Source organism: Grampus griseus (genome assembly GCF_964374135.1).
Source record: "Grampus griseus genome assembly, chromosome: 19".
Taxonomy (NCBI): domain Eukaryota; kingdom Metazoa; phylum Chordata; class Mammalia; order Artiodactyla; family Delphinidae; genus Grampus; species Grampus griseus.
Genome location: NC_139013.1, coordinates 11,005,528 through 11,021,023, shown reverse-complemented (window position 1 = coordinate 11,021,023; position 15,496 = coordinate 11,005,528). Strand labels below are relative to the sequence as shown.

At 45.1% G+C, this 15,496-nt stretch overlaps 2 protein-coding genes across 3 annotated transcripts; both read right to left on the bottom strand.

Annotated features, from left to right (window-relative positions):
- Positions 1-360: 360 nt before the first annotated feature.
- On the bottom strand, positions 361-15,405 carry ETHE1 (ETHE1 persulfide dioxygenase). 2 transcript variants are annotated; one of them, XM_082677611.1, is made up of 7 exons: positions 15,270-15,405; positions 13,573-13,717; positions 13,314-13,462; positions 3,021-3,150; positions 1,275-1,364; positions 787-903; positions 361-558 (listed from the first exon to the last, which is right to left on the bottom strand). In XM_082677611.1, the coding sequence occupies exons 1-7, from the start codon at positions 15,348-15,350 to the stop codon at positions 506-508; spliced, it is 765 nt and encodes a 254-aa protein (XP_082533737.1). In that variant the 5' UTR covers positions 15,351-15,405; the 3' UTR covers positions 361-505. The 2 variants fall into 2 exon arrangements, with proteins under 2 accessions (XP_082533737.1, XP_082533738.1); XM_082677612.1 differs by lacking the exon at positions 787-903.
- LOC309836911 (small integral membrane protein 30-like) lies at positions 14,626-14,793 on the bottom strand (the record flags this gene model as incomplete). Its single annotated transcript, XM_082677131.1, has 1 exon — positions 14,626-14,793. The coding sequence occupies one exon, from the start codon at positions 14,791-14,793 to the stop codon at positions 14,626-14,628; it is 168 nt and encodes a 55-aa protein (XP_082533257.1).
- Positions 15,406-15,496: the final 91 nt, after the last annotated feature.

Genomic DNA, 15,496 nt, shown 5'->3' with positions numbered 1-15,496 from the left:
TGCTGTGCAGGCAGTGTGCCAAGCACTTCATACATATGGACTCATTGGATCATCACAACACCCTATTATTATTACTATTATTCCCATTTTACAAATGAGGAAACTGAGGCTTGGAGAAGTGAAGTACCTTATTCTGGGTCTCATGGGGCAAGTAGTTTAACTTAAGACTGTTCTAATCCAAGGAGCTGAGGAACCCTGCCCCAGATATCTGTTTGCTTCTATCTTATGAGTTAGCAAATCTCCTTCCAGGCTCCCAGGACCTTTACGCGGCCTTGCTCCCTGGCCTATCCAGGGACCACAACTAACCACAGGCATCTCAGCCCAGAAACCCATTGGGTCCCCCAGAAAACAGAAGTCAGATTCAGAGGGAAAAAAATATATATTTTTTTTATTTAAGAAGCTTGAGAGTCTGGTAAGGGAGGGGAAGATAAGAGAGGCTCTGGTGATGGCACTGTGCCCCTCACCCCACCTAGTGCATTATTAACTGGATATGAGCACCTGAGAGTCAGGAAGCGGGTGTCTGGATCCCACAGCGCATGTTAGCTGGAACCGCAAAGTCTGAAAGGAAGAAGCTAAGGGTGAAACCAAGGGGCCCAGGCAGACCCTCCCGCTCTCTCTATGCCCCCACTGGGGACCCAGAAATCCTAATAGTCCTTCTTTGGGAAACTAGAGTTCTGGCCCTGAGGCCCCTCCATCCCTCAGACCCAGGAGTCCAGATCCCCAGCACCTTCTCCCTCAGACCCAGGAATCCAGACCTCAGCACCCTCCTCCCCCTCAACTGCTCACCTATCTGCTGAGGTTTGGGCAAGTTCAGTTTGCTCATGACCTTGACAAACTCCTCACAGCTGAGGGTGAGCCGAGGGTTTAGAGTCCGCTCCTCCTCCACAGTGGATACTGTGAGTCCTAGTGGCCAAGAGAGGGGGAGGAATGTTGAGCCGTCCAGTGCCTTGGGCCTCCCAGAACTACATTTCCCAGGAGGCCTCAGGGTACCTTTCTGGCTCAGGACTAACAGATTGCTTTCCCTCCTCAACGGGCACTATGGGAAATGTAGTTTCCCACAGTTCCCTAAGTTCTATAAGGAAGTCCCAGGAAAGCCTATGCCTTCTAGATTCTAGGCATCGTAGTTTCTACATCCACACTCAGTACACCTAAGCACTTGATCTTTTGGGCCAGAGGAGTTCCTGGGAATTGTAGTCTGCAAGCCACAGCAGTTTGGTGCTCCCTCTCAAATAGTAGGTTATGTAAATCCCACACCTCCTCCAGGAAGCCCTCACCATGGTAATCATGAGCAGGGTAGATCAGACAGTCTCCTGGAAGTGTGAAGATCTTTTCATGAACTGAGTGGTACAAGGTCTTAGCACAGCCTGGGGAGGGAAAACTCAGAGGTCAGTGGAGCAACAGGATGAGAGGAACTCCCAAATCCCTTCCCTTCGGGAAAAGGAGAGGATAAAAATCACTGTAGCTAAACCGTCTCCCTCATTTTCTGCCAGTAGTCCTTTGACTGGGTAGAGAAGGAGAGGGAAGGGCATTCTAGGCAGGTGGAACAGCATGTGCAAAGAATTGGGAAATGGTGAGAATCCAGCATGACTGTAAACAAGGTTAGGATATGACCCTGAAGCACCAAATTCCCTCACTCTGGGGATGCCAAGAAAGGATTCTGGGCAGGGAAAGTGGATGGGAAGATAAGAAACTGAAGACATTAGGCCAAAGAGGAGGATAGAGCCATGGTTCTGACAAGAAGCTCTGAGTCCTAAGTTGGGACAGGGACAAACCTCTCTGGAACGTTCTGCCACCTTTCCTTTCAGCCTAAATCTTTCGATCTCATGACTGTGTTGGGGATGGATAAATGGAAGATTAGGAGCCTCAGAGAGAAAAAGATAGAGACCAAGACGGAGAGATAAGGAAAGAGGCAGAAAGAGGCAGCCTGGGGATCTGGTTACCCACGGCCAGCTCAGCTCGCTGTGGCTCTGTCTCTTCTCTCTCGTCCAGCCTTGCTGGCCTCCTGCAAGGCAGCTAAATCCTCCCAATCTAGTGTCCACCTCACATTCACACACATACTCAAATCTCATACCCTGATATTGTGAAAGTAAACACCCTTCCCGCAGCGAAACCCCTCAATCTAATTGCCCCCAGCAGCTAAACCCCAAATGTAACACCACCTCCTAGCAATTAAACCACTGAATCTAGCAACCTTCTAGCAGCTAAATTGCCAAATCTAACTTCCCCCAGCAGCTAAACCCCTGAATCAAACTCCACACCCCTCCCTGCACCAGCTAAACCCCTTATGGGGGGTTAAAAATATGCCCATGAACACTTTGAAACTCTTCTCTTGAAAATGTGACACATAATTCCCCTTGCCTTGACTTAGTGGTCTGGACTAAGTGACTTGCATCTAATAAATAGGATATGGCAGAACTAACAGAGTTTAACTTCTGAGACAAGCTCATTAAAAAAAAAAAAAATTAGGTCTTCTGTCTGCCTGTCTCTCTGATTGTTCCCTCTGGGACAATCCAGCTGCCATGTCATGAAGACACTCAAGCAGCCCTATGGAGAAGTCTGCATTGTGAGGAACTGAGGCCTCCTGCCAACAACCAGCGTCAGTGAGCCACCTTGGAAGTGGATCCTCCAGCCCCAGTCGAGCCTTCAGTCAGCCCTGGCCAGCAGCTTGGTTGCAACCTCACACAAGACCCTGAGCAAGAACCATCCAGTTAAGCTTCTCCCAGAGTCCTAACTCTCAAAACCTGTGTGAGATGATGTTAATCATTGTTTTAAGGCACTAAGTTCTGGGCACTAAGTTCTTTACAGCAATAGATAACTAACACACACTCTTGACTCTAACTGTCCCCCAACCACTAACCTCTGAACCCAACTCTCCTCCACTCCGGCAGTAAACTCCTTGAATCTAATCCTGACCCCCTAAAAGTCTAACATTCATCCATTCATTCTTGCAACTGACACTTAAAACCCTGGCACCCACATAACCATACTAAGACCTCGGGCTGGGGAAAGGGGCCTGTGACCTTGCTGGAAGTCTGTCCGCCCACACCCTCGGATAAGCAGGGTATCTCCAGTGAAGGCCATGCTGTGGTCATCCAAGACGAAGGTGACACAGCCTGGGGTGTGGCCCGGGCTGGCCCGGGTCTCCAAGGCCTGGAAGAGAAGGAGAGTACAAAGAGTCACCAATAAGGCTGTGGCTTCACTCTCATGGTGAAACTGGCCTCAGAAGCCCCCCACCCCATCCCATCCCAGGGTCACATCTAGATAACCTCTTTTTGATAAAAAAAATACTGAAGTTAGATCCCGGACTTAAACCTCACTCCAGAGTAAACTCCCCCAAAATTAAAAACTTAAAGCAAGAAAATAAAATCATAAAACAGTGACAACAACAAAAATACAAATAAATATATGATCTCTGGTTAGAGAAGAACATCCATCCCAAAAGTCATAAATCATTAAGGGAAAGATCAATGGTTTGAATTTAAATACATTTGATGTTTCTGAATGGCAACAACATCATAAACAAAATTTAAAGGGAATCATCATGGTGGCCAAATATATTTGTAACACAAACACACCACATAGTAGTCAGTGCACTTTATGTACAAACAGATCTTATAAATCAGTAAGAAAAAGATGAGCACACTAATATAAATATGGAATACTAAACAGTCATTTCAAATTGTCAATGAAATAAAATTCGATGATGCTATACACAAACATTTAATGGCAGGAAAAGATATTTACTATCCCGTAAGTGCAAAAAACAGGTTACAAAGCAACTTATACAATGTCATCTCTTAAAAAAAATTTTACTCATTAACTCAAAATATTTTTTTTCTTTAGGCTTTTCCTGTATCATCTTTTTTTTTACAGTAAACATGTCATTTTATTTATTTATGTATTTTTAAAACACGTCATTTTATAATAAAAAATAAAACACAAAATTCACAATAAATGAAAGATCTAAACATAGAAAACCCAAAAAATTCTAGAAGGAAATATAGAAGAATATATATATTTATAAATACATATATATTTATATATATAAAATCTTGAGGTAGAAATGGTTTTTCTAAGCATGATAGGAAATTCAGAGGCCACAAGGAAAAACAGGAACAGATGTGACCACATAGTTTAACTTCATTACAGAAAAAGACAAAAATCAGAGTGACAAGACGAAAAAACTCAAGAGACAACATTAGCACATGTATAAGAGAGTATTAAAAAGTGTGAATAGTCATAATATATAAACAGCCCCTAAGTATCAATAAGAACCCCCAAAGAAAAATGGGCAAAAGAAAAAACCAGGCAATTCATGGTAGAGGGAACAAATAGTCAAAAAACATCTGATAAGATGTTTGATCTTCCTTAAAAGAAAGGAAGGGAAGGAGATATCTAAAAGCCCTATTTTTCACCTAACAGATTGGCAGTTGTCAGAGTTGCTTAGGGTGCTTGAGGCAAACCCTTTCATCCCCTGGGATGTGAGTACAACTCAGTATAGCCATTTTAGAGGACAGCTTAGCAGCGTCTAGCAACATCGTAAATGCACATACTTCCTGACCCCTCAAAGTCACTTCTAAAACTCTGGGGGACACGGGTTCGAGCCCTGGTCTGGAAAAATTCCCACATGCCATGGAGCAACTAAGCCTGTGTGCCATAACTACTGAGCCTGTGCTCTGGAGGCCGCGAGCCACAACTACTGAGCCCGCGTGCCACAACTACTGAAGCCCACGTCTAGAGCCTGTGCTCCACAATAAGAGAAGCCACCGCAGTGAGAAGCCCGCGCTCCACAACGAAGAGCAGCCCCCGCTGGCCGCAACTAGAGAAAGCCCCGTGCAGCAGCAACAAAGACCCAATGCAGCCATAAATAAATAAATAATAAATAAATTTATATATATATAAAAAAAGACTCTGCTGTTAAGAACGCCTGACACATGAACACAAAAACACCATCCAGGGAATCCCGATTATCTAAATTCCCATGCTCAGTTCAGGGAAGCAACTGTCAGAAAAATCTAACAATCACTTAAAAGATTAGTTCCCACTCACATATCACTCCTCCTCTCTTAATAGAGGCCCCTCCCACCAATTAGCATCCTCATCCAGGTCAGTCATCTGCTAATTGTTGAAGGACACCATGTGCAGACTCTGTTTCGACACCCAGTATCCATTCTAACCTTCCCCACTCACAGATCTCCAATTTGGTCTGGGGCATCAGTGTGCCCCGCCGAGCACTTTCCCAGCCTCCCTGACAGCTTGGGTGGCCTCTGGCACAGTCCTCTGGCCAATGAGATCTTGATAAGTCTCCTGAGGATTTCTGGGAAAGCTTTTCCCTTCCTGATAAAAGGGACTGGCACCTGCCCTTTCCACTTCATCTGGCTCTGAACACAAGGTGTGATGGCTGGAGCTGCAGCAGCCATCTTGCAACCATGAAGAAAAAAAAGCCAAGAGAATCCCACAAATGATGGTGCTGCCAAATTTAAGAGAATAGCTACATTCTTCCAAATTTCCTGTTATAGGAGAAAAATAAACTATTTATTTAAGCCACTGTATGGGTTTTTCTGTTACTTTCTGCCAAACACCTTCCTAGCTCATCTACAATAGAAATATATGGGCAATGCAAAACAAGTGCAAAGCAAAATCACAAATCTTGCAAAATCTTGTGGGAAAAATCACATCCCCTGGCCCCCAAAATTAACATTACCTTTTTGTAGTAGAGGGATGATCTTTCACTTTTTATTTTGTATGTTTCCATACTCTCTGAATTTTTTTTTTTAAAAACAAAAAGCATGGGAGTCTTTTGAACTAAAAAGGGGGATGGATATTCAGGAGTAATGTTCAAAATATTTAACCATAGTTATGGCATGGGTATTGGCCAATCAGAAGGACGTCAGTTGTAAACAACCAGTAGTTAGAGTATATACAGTTGACCTTTGAGTAACACAGGTTTGAACTGTGCAAGTCGACATATAGACAGATTTTTTTCAGTAGTAAATACTACTGTACTACACGATCTGGTTTGGTGAATCTGTGGATGCAGAGGAACCACAGACAGAAGGACCAACTGGAAGATATACCGCAATTTTTATTTATTTTTTGGTAGTATGCGGGCCTCTCACTGTTGTGGCCTCTCCCATTGCGGAGCACAGGCTCCGGACGCGCAGGCTCAGCAGCCATGGCTCACAGGCCCAGCCGCTCCGCAGCATGTGGGATCTTCCCGGACTGGGGCACGAACCCCCGTCCCCTGCAGCGGCAGGCGGACTCTCAACCACTGTGCCACCAGGGAAGCCCAATATACCCCAATTTTTGAATGTGGGGAGGGTCAGTGCCCCTAACTTCCTAGGTTGTTCAAGGGTCAATGGTATATGGTATATATAATTGTCTTATGTGTATAAATTGAACAAAATTTTAATATCAATTGAACACAATCCAGCTTGCCACATAGATCAAGATCCCCTAGGCCCTTAGTGACTGCGTCTGTGTCTCAAGTGGCTTTGCTGATTATCAGCCTCCCTGTTTATCTTTCCCTTCTCTAGAATATCTAGAATTTACCCTCTATCAACCCCCATAATCCTGCCCATCTCAGGCCTCTCCTGCTTGGGCCAACTGACAGCCTCCTCCCTGGCCTACCAGCTTCTAATCCACCTCCTACATGACCCTGAGGGGGGGTTTTCTATCACCCAGATCCAATTTTGTCCCTCTCTGCTCAAAACCCTTCCCCAGCTTCCACTGCCCCCAGGGCAGAGTTCCAGCTCCTCAGCCCCTGCTCTGGTGCCTGCTCACTTTTCTAGCCCCATGTCCTATAACATCCTCCTTTCCCCAGCTACTCTGAACCCCAGAGTCATTTCCAGAAAATAGCACACTTCTCCACACCTCTTTGCCCCTGCAATTTCCTCTTCTCCCATCAGTCCTGTCTACCTACTCTTTAGAAGCCTGGCATTGATTACCCTTTTTCCTGTACCAGGCTCTCTTCTAAGCACTTTACATGACTGAACTCATTCAGGCCACACACATCCTTATGAGGTAAGTACCACTCCTGTCCCCATTCTACGGATGAGGAAACTGAGGCACAGGATGAGAATGAACAAACTATAACTATATGCGACAATATGGATGACTCTCACAGACGTAACCATGAGCAAAAAAAAAAGTGGGCTAGACATAAAGAGTGGAGTGGGGAGGAGTGAGATAAAGTGGGAAATCTCAGTGTGCCTGGTACACAGGAAGGGTAAGTGGTATTTCACGCAGCTGAGGTTTCAGTGCTGAATCCAGATGTAAAATATTTCTCTCTTGGTGAGGACACATGGATTAGTGGTTAGGAGCAGTTTCTGGAGCCGGGTGACATGGGTTCGAATTTTGGCTCTGCTATTGCTGGCTGTGTGACCTTGGGCAAGTTACTTCACCTCTCTGGGCTTCTCTGCTCATTTGTAAAATGGGCATAATAATTGTCCCCACTTCATAGTGCTATTATAAAGATTAAATTATTTCACGTATGTAAAGCATTTAAAAAATGCCCAGGGAATTCCCTGGAGGTCCAGTGGTTAGGACTCCAAGCTCTCACTGCCTTAGGCCCAGGTTCGATCCGTGGTCAGGGAACTAAGATCCCATGAGCTGCGTGATGCGGCCAAAAAAAAAAAAAAAAAAAAAGCCCAACACAATAATTCCTATATTATAAAAATAATAATGTTTTAAAATTCTAAAAACACTGATCTCGTGGAACCACCAGGTCTCCTGGGTTCAATTCCTCGCTCAGCCACTTTCTCAGTATAACTTTTGGGCAAGTCACTTTCCCTCTCTGCACCCCCTTCTCTGTAAAATGGGGAAAATGTTTCTGATCTCACTATGTGGTTAGGAAGGTTTAATGAGATCTATCTGTCAGAAAAGACACAGTGGAGGCTCAAGAACCAGGTTCAGCCATAGCAATGTTTTGTCTGGACTGCTCGGTAGTTATTAAAAGTCTGAATTTGTTGTTTACCCTTAACATTTGGAAGATTTTTAAAAAATGTATATTTGCAGCTTCTAATTAAAAAAAAAAAAAAAGGCTTTAAAGTAGACAGACTACATTCCCAAGCATGAATAATCAACTTGAATTATGTAGTGAGTGTCCTCCATAAATGGGGCACACACCCCACCACTAGCCACGGGTCCCACCTCTCCCTGCTCCCAGGAAGTGATATTTGATTCTGAAAATTGTGTGAGATACATGCTGAGAAAATGCACTTTCTCACAATGCTAAGTGAGAAACAAAACACTCAGTATTTCTTAACTATTATTAAGTTATTTATTATTATTATCATCCAATACAGAAATATCTGCAATCTACTTCTGTTAACAGCAAAGAGAAGTTTTCAAAGAACAAGTTAAGTAACACCAGGAGGAAACAACCAGACACATCCAGAAAGTGGGATATTCTGCAAGACAACAGGCTGGGAGCTTCAAAAGTCAATGTCATGGGGCAGAAAGGGTCTGAAACTGTTCTAGATTAGAAGAGACTAAATAGACCTAACAGCCAAATGCCATGTGTGAACCTCCATCGGGTCCTGGTTCATATAAGCAGCTGTAAAAATGATTCCTAAGCACCTGGAGAAATTTGAACATGGGCTGGATTTCAGAACAATTTAAGAATTATTGTCTATGTCGTTAGATGTGACAAAGATTTTGTAAAAAGAATGGTTCTCCAAGTGGTGTAGTCGAGGGAACCCTGAGGGTCTGCAAGATCAAAACTATTTTCATAATAGTGTGAAGAGGTCTTTTGCCCTTTCTCACTCTCATTCTCCCCTGAGAGTTCAGTGCAGTTTTCCCAGAAGCTCCATGACTTGTGATGATGTCATCACTCTGACAGCTGATGGAATGTGTGCTTGTGTATTCTTGTGTTTTAAAACAAGTCTCACAGGAATAAAGACACAGACCTACTAGAGAATGGACTTGGGGATATGGAGAGGGGGAAGGGTAAGCTGTGACAAAGCTAGAGAGAGGCATGGACATATATACACTACCAAACGTAAGGTAGATAGCTAGTGGGAAGCAGCCGCATAGCACAGGGAGATCAGCTCAGTGCTTTGTGACTGCCTGGAGGGGTGGGATAGGGAGGGGGGGAGGGAGGGAGACACAAGAGGGAAGAGATATGGGAACATATGTGTATGTGTAACTGATTCACTTTGTTATAAAGCAGAAACTAACACACCATTGTAAAGCAATTATACTGCAATAAAGATGTAAAAAAATAAATTAATAAAAAATAAAAAAAGTCTCAGTTTCAACTTCTGATACAGTAAATATGTTTTGCATATCTAAATACTTATTTTTTATTTCTTTTTTTTTTAGCCTCACCGCGCAGCTTGTGGGATCTTAGTTCCCTGACAAGGGATTGAACCCAGGCCCTCCACAGTGAAAGCACAGAGTCCTAACCACTGGATCACCAGGGAATTTCCCATTTCTTTTTAAAATTGAGATATAATTGACATGTAACTAATACAGTAACTATTCCTTGATAGAACCCAGGTAAACAAAAGCTTTTTAGGGCCCTCCATAATGTTTAAGAGGGTTAAGGAATCCTGGGGACCTGGGATTAGTATCTTGAGCAGCACCCCCTCTATATCACTGTATTTAACAGGCAACACTAACTTTCGGAATCCGCCAACCCTCTTGGGAGTTAGAATGTTCGAATCTCAATCATTGCTTATTAAAACAGTAAATCCATTCTACAGTGAAACCGTACAAATTTGGCTCACTGTGAATATAAAATGTAAAACCAGTTCAAAAAGATGTTTGGGGCTTCCTTGGTGGCACAGTGGTTAAGAATCCACCTGCCAATGCAGGGGACACGGGTTTGAGCCCTGGTCTGGGAAGATCCCACATGCCGCGGAGCAACTAAGCCCGCGAGCCACAACTACTGAGCCTGTGCTCTAGAGCCCGCGAGCCACAACTACTGAGCCTACATGCCACAACTACGGAAGCCCGCGTGCCTAGAGCCTGTGCTCCGCAACAAGAGAAGCCACTGCAATGAGAAGCCCGTGCACCGCAATGCAGAGCAGCCCCCGCTCGCCGCAACTAGAGAAAGCCCGCGCCCAGCAACGAAGACCCAACACAGCCAAAAATAAATAAATAAAATAAATAAATTTGTATATTAAAAAAAAAAAAAAAGCTGTGTGGCAGTTTCTGCTAAAGTTAAATATGTGTCAGTTCTAAGACTCAGCAAGCCCACTCCCTGGAATTGAGGGGAATGTCCACCAAGAGATTTGTACAAGAATCTTCAAAGTAGCATTATTCACAATAGCCCCAAACTAGAATCAACCATCAAAAGGAGAATGGATATAAATTGTCATCAATTCACACAGTGAAATGCTCTACGTCAGGGGTTGGCAAACTATGGTCGGTGCACCAAATTTGGCCTGCCATCTGCTTTTATAAGAATGACATTTCATGCCACATGAAAATTATTAAAATTAAATTTTCAGTGGCCATAAATAAAGTTTTACTGGAGCCCAGCCATGCTTATTCATGCATTCATTGTCTGTAGATGATTTCACACCAATAGGAAAATTAAGTAGTTACAACAGGGACCATATGGCCTGCAAAACTGAAAATAGTTACCATCTGGTCCTTTACAGAAAAAGGTGGCCAACCACTTCTATACAGCAAAAAAGGAAAGAACTACAATTATATACAATAGTAGGTAGAGTGAAAGAAGTGGACATAAGAGTACACACTGGTTTCTGTTTATAAGGTCCAGAACAGGCAGAACTAATCTACGATTAAGTAAGTCAGAAGAATGGTCCCTTGGTGGGGCTGTCAATGGCCAGGAAGAGGGACAAGGAAGACTTCTGGGGCGATGGGCACGTTCTGGATCTCGATCTGGGCAGTGGATACTCAAGTATAGACATATGTTAAAATTTACAAAGCTGTACATGTGTAATATGTGCCCCTTTTACTGTATAATATGCATGTTACAATTCAAATTTTTTAAGTGGGAGGAGGAAAATGAGAAGGAAAAAAAGTGCCCATCTCCAAAGGTTTATAAAGAACTCGGATGAAAACCAAACAAAATGCTGAACAATCATCAAGACAGATAATACAAGTGGTAACAAGGATGTAGAGGGACTGGAACCCTCACACAACTGGTTATGGGAACATAAAATGGTATGGCCACTTTGGATAACAGGTTTTTTTTGTTTTTGTTTTTGTTTTTGTTTTGCGGTACGTGGGCCTCTCACTGTTGTGGCCTCTCCCGTTGCGGAGCACAGGCTCCGGACGCGCAGGCTCAGCGGCCATGGCTCACAGGCCCAGCTGCTCCGCGGCATGTGGGATCTTCCCGGACCGGGGCACGAACCCGCGTCCCCTGCATCGGCAGGCGGACTCTCAACCACTGCGCCACCAGGGAAGCCCCCGAATAACAGTTTTTGATAGCAGTTTGGCAGTTCCTCAAATTGTTAAACAGAGTTCATACGATCCAGTAATTCCATCCTAAGTATATACCCAAGAGAGATGAAAACATACGTCCACACAAAAACTTGCACATGAATATTCATAGTGGCATAATTCATAAGAGCCAAAAGTGGAAGCAATTCAAATGTCCATCCACCGATGAATGAATAAATAAAATGTGATATATCCATACAATGGAATATTATTCAGCAATAAAAAGAAATGAAACACTGATACATGTTACAACATGGATGAACTTTGAAAACGTTATGGTCAGTGGCAAAAGCCAGTCACAAAGGGCTTCCCTGGTGGCGCAGTGGTTGAGAGTCTACCTACCGATGCAGGGGACATGTGTTCGTGCCCCGGTCCGGGAGGATCCCACGTGCTGCGGAGCGTCTGGGCCCGTGAGCCACGGCCGCTGAGCCTGCGCATCCGGAGCCTGTGCTCCGCAACGGGAGAGGCCACAACAGTGAGAGGCCTGCGTACCGCAAAAAAAAAAAAAAAAAAAAAAGCCAGTCACAAAGACCACATATGATACCATATTTCTATGCAATGTACAGAATAGACAAATCTATAGAGACAGAAAGTAGTTTAGTGGTTAGTAGCCCACGTGCCCACGTGCTGCAACTACTGAAGCCCACGCACCTAGAGCCTGTGCTCCGCGACAAGAGAAGCCCCCGCCCGACGCCACAAGAGAAAGCCCACGCGCAGCAACGAAGACCCAACGACCCAATGCAGCCAAAAATAAATAAATTTTAAAATAAATAAATAAATAAATAAGCCAAGCACTAAAGCTAAATCTTCCACAGCTAAGCCCTTCCATGTTGATTCATTGAAAACATCACTCATCCAGTTTAACAAAGGGCTCTTCTTGACACAAAACTCCAACCATTTCTAACACCTCTAAGGCTTCTCAACCCAAGAAATGCTTGTTAGCACCTGCTTATTATGTACAGTGTACCTAAATGTACAATGCATTTTCTTTTTTACCTGCTTCCAGAAAAAGGCTTGAAATAAAGAGGCTGTAACCAGTGGAGCTAAACCCTCTGATCCCACCCACAGCCTTTATTTCCCCAAACCATCTGACTCAGTTTAACTGGCCTCGTTTAGTAAAACCCTCTAACTTGGAGGTCAAGTCCAAGTGACATTCTGTCCCCAAAGCCAGCCAAACTCTCTAAGTCTTTAGCAACTTTGATCAGGAAAAAGTCCTGCCAGCTGTTTCCCCTCCCTCTGAGGGCAACCCTAGCACCTCCTCACCCATCGTATTTCCCTGGGTTGAACTTCTGGCCAGAAACCTGCTGATTCTGCTTGGGGCAAAGAAAGGAGAGGAGGTAGGAACCTTCAGACCTTTCCTGTGTGAGGCAATAGCAGGGCTGGGGTTAGGGTGAGGCAAGCAGGCTCCTATAGGGAGCAACATTTAAGGAGGCGCCCACTAGAAGGTGCCAGCCCTGCCTTTGCACCACCCTGAGAATGAGCGCCCCCTTAAATGTTGCACCCTGGATTCCTCTCTTGCCTCACCCTAGTCCCGGCTCTGGGCTCTGGGCAACTGCATGCGCCTTCCTCCAACAGTGGCTCTGGGAAGATAGGGCTGGGTCTCTCCCTCAGCCATGACCTTGTAATTCCAGCTCCCAGTCAAATTTTATGAGACTCCAGGCCAAAGGAGTTGCCCCCAGGTTATAGGAAACGCCATAGATGTTGTTGACTTAAGGGGATGGGCCAGAGACACACCTGCCCAGAGCCTCTTGGCTCAGTTTTTCACCTGGGTTTATGGAGCCCTTCTCCCTGAGACAGAAACTCAGGAGTCAGGAGTCCAGGCCCCCAAGCCCCTCTTCCCTTTAGTCCAAAAACTCCAGGCCACCACCCTCTCGGGGACCCAGCATCCAACTCACGAAGCGCCCGAAGCGGATGGGGTCTCCATCTTCAATGTGCATGTCAGCCTGGGCCCCACTAAGGCGGGAGATGACAGACTGGCAGCCGGGGAGTAGGGACCGGAGCAGCCCGGAGCCGGTAATGTGGTCCGCATGGCAGTGGGTATTCACTGGGAGAGAGAGGAGAGAGCCAGGTTCAGGAGAGCACAGAGAGGACGCAGGATTCCCAGCCCCCAGCCCCCTCCTCCCTCAGGCCCAGGAGCCCGGCCCCCAAACGGACCAGCATACAGCAGCTGTAGCCCCAGTTCCTTGACCAACTGGGCATCCCGATGCGCTGTCTCCAGAACCGGGTCGATCAGAATGGCCTCTCTGGACTCTTTGTCACCCAGGAGGTAAGTGTAGGTGCAGCTCTTGGGCTCAAACATCTGGAAAGGGGGTGGGGACAAGTGAGAGCACAGATTCAGAACCCCCCCTTACTGTGGACCCAGGAGTCCAGGCCTCAACTCCATTCTCTTCCTAAGATCCAGAAGCAGAAGCCCCTGTCCCCCCCCCCTTTTTTGTTTTTTACTTAATGGGTTTATATTTAATATAGTACTTCTCACCATGGAGATGTTACCCGTTAATATAAAAATTTTTTTGTTTTTGTTAAACATTAAATCTCTTCTCCATTTCAATGTCAATATAAAGTATTTTTTTACATTAAATCTTTTCTCCATTTCAACGTTAGGTACAACGAATACATTTTCTAAACTTTTTCCCCCACCAAGAGATAAGTTTTAATTTTTGACCAACTGTATTTAATATCTACGTACAATATTAACTTGGGAGATAACGAAACAAAAATCCATTAAAAATATGGAGAGTTAAAAAAAATAAATAAATAAAAAAAATAATAATAAACTGTCGTGAAAATCAAATGGAAAAAAAAAATATGGAGAAAAGACTCCTCAGTGTTGCAGAAGGCAGTGATTATAACTAAACAGTGGCAGTTTCCTAGGATTCTGGGCAAGAGTTTTCTTCTTCCTATTGAGAATTCTTAAACTATGAAATATTACTTTTGCAAAGTTCAGCCTTCTCACTTCTTTGACCTTCTTTCTAACTAGCAAATGCAAATTACAGATGGCATTTTTCAGTGCATTATTTGTTGTGAAGAAAACGTTTTGTTTTCCATTTAATATAGTATACCAATTTGTTCCTATTTATAGGGAAACCAAGACTATGAAACTACCCTATTTACTGTTTCTTGGGAACTTTCAGACACCAAAACTCAGTTCTGAACCTCAACAGCACAAAGGTTTTCAGGACAAGGTTTGATTCAGGAGGTCCTTCAAAGTCACATCTGTCCATTTCTCCTTCGTGCATATACCCCCAAACAAGCATAAATGCCTGTAATACTGAGAACGAGAGCGATTGCATCTCTGGCTTCTACTGCTTCAACAACAGGCAGCACCAAAAGCAATGAAAAGAGGACTGGGAACAATTGTGATGAAACTAAGATCATGATGTTGAGATCTTGAGGTGACTGGTTCTTAAAGGCTAAAGGTTTCAAAGAAAGCGGTATTTGTTTAATTCTATCAGTTCAGGATGCTGAGGCTTAAGAGGTTCCACGTGACAGCGCCTTCAAGTTAGCAGCCATTACAGGAATCCCCCTGCCCGGAGTCAGGAGTCTGGGACCCCAGCACCTTACTCCGTCGGAACCAATGAGTCCCAACTTTCATCCATCCCCAAACCTGGGTCCCCGTCATCCTCTTCTGTAATGGAAGCAAGAGTTCAGACCGAAGCCCAGATCGGGGTCCCAGATCTGGGACCCAGATCACTCCCCTTTAAAGGACGCAAGAGTCTAGCCCTACACCCCTTTCCGCAAAGATCCAGGCGTAAGGGCCCGGGTATCTCTCCGGATTTAAAGGACCCAGGCGTTCCACCCCTACCGCCACCCAGGATCCAGTAATCTCGCTCCCCGGTCCAGCCACTGCGAACCTGACGTAGGAGGATGGGGGCTCCAGACTCGCTGTATTGACTGAGCTGCCGCCCAGCGACCCTCAGTGCAGACCCCGCCATAGCGCCCGAGGCTGGAGACGGAGCGGTGCCAGCGGAAACCGAGCGCACCCAAAGCTGAACCCCGGAGGGGCGGGGCGGGGCGGGGGCATGGGCGGGGCCCGCCTTAAAGGGGCCACAAGTGCCTGGGGCCGAGGGAGGGGCGGAGC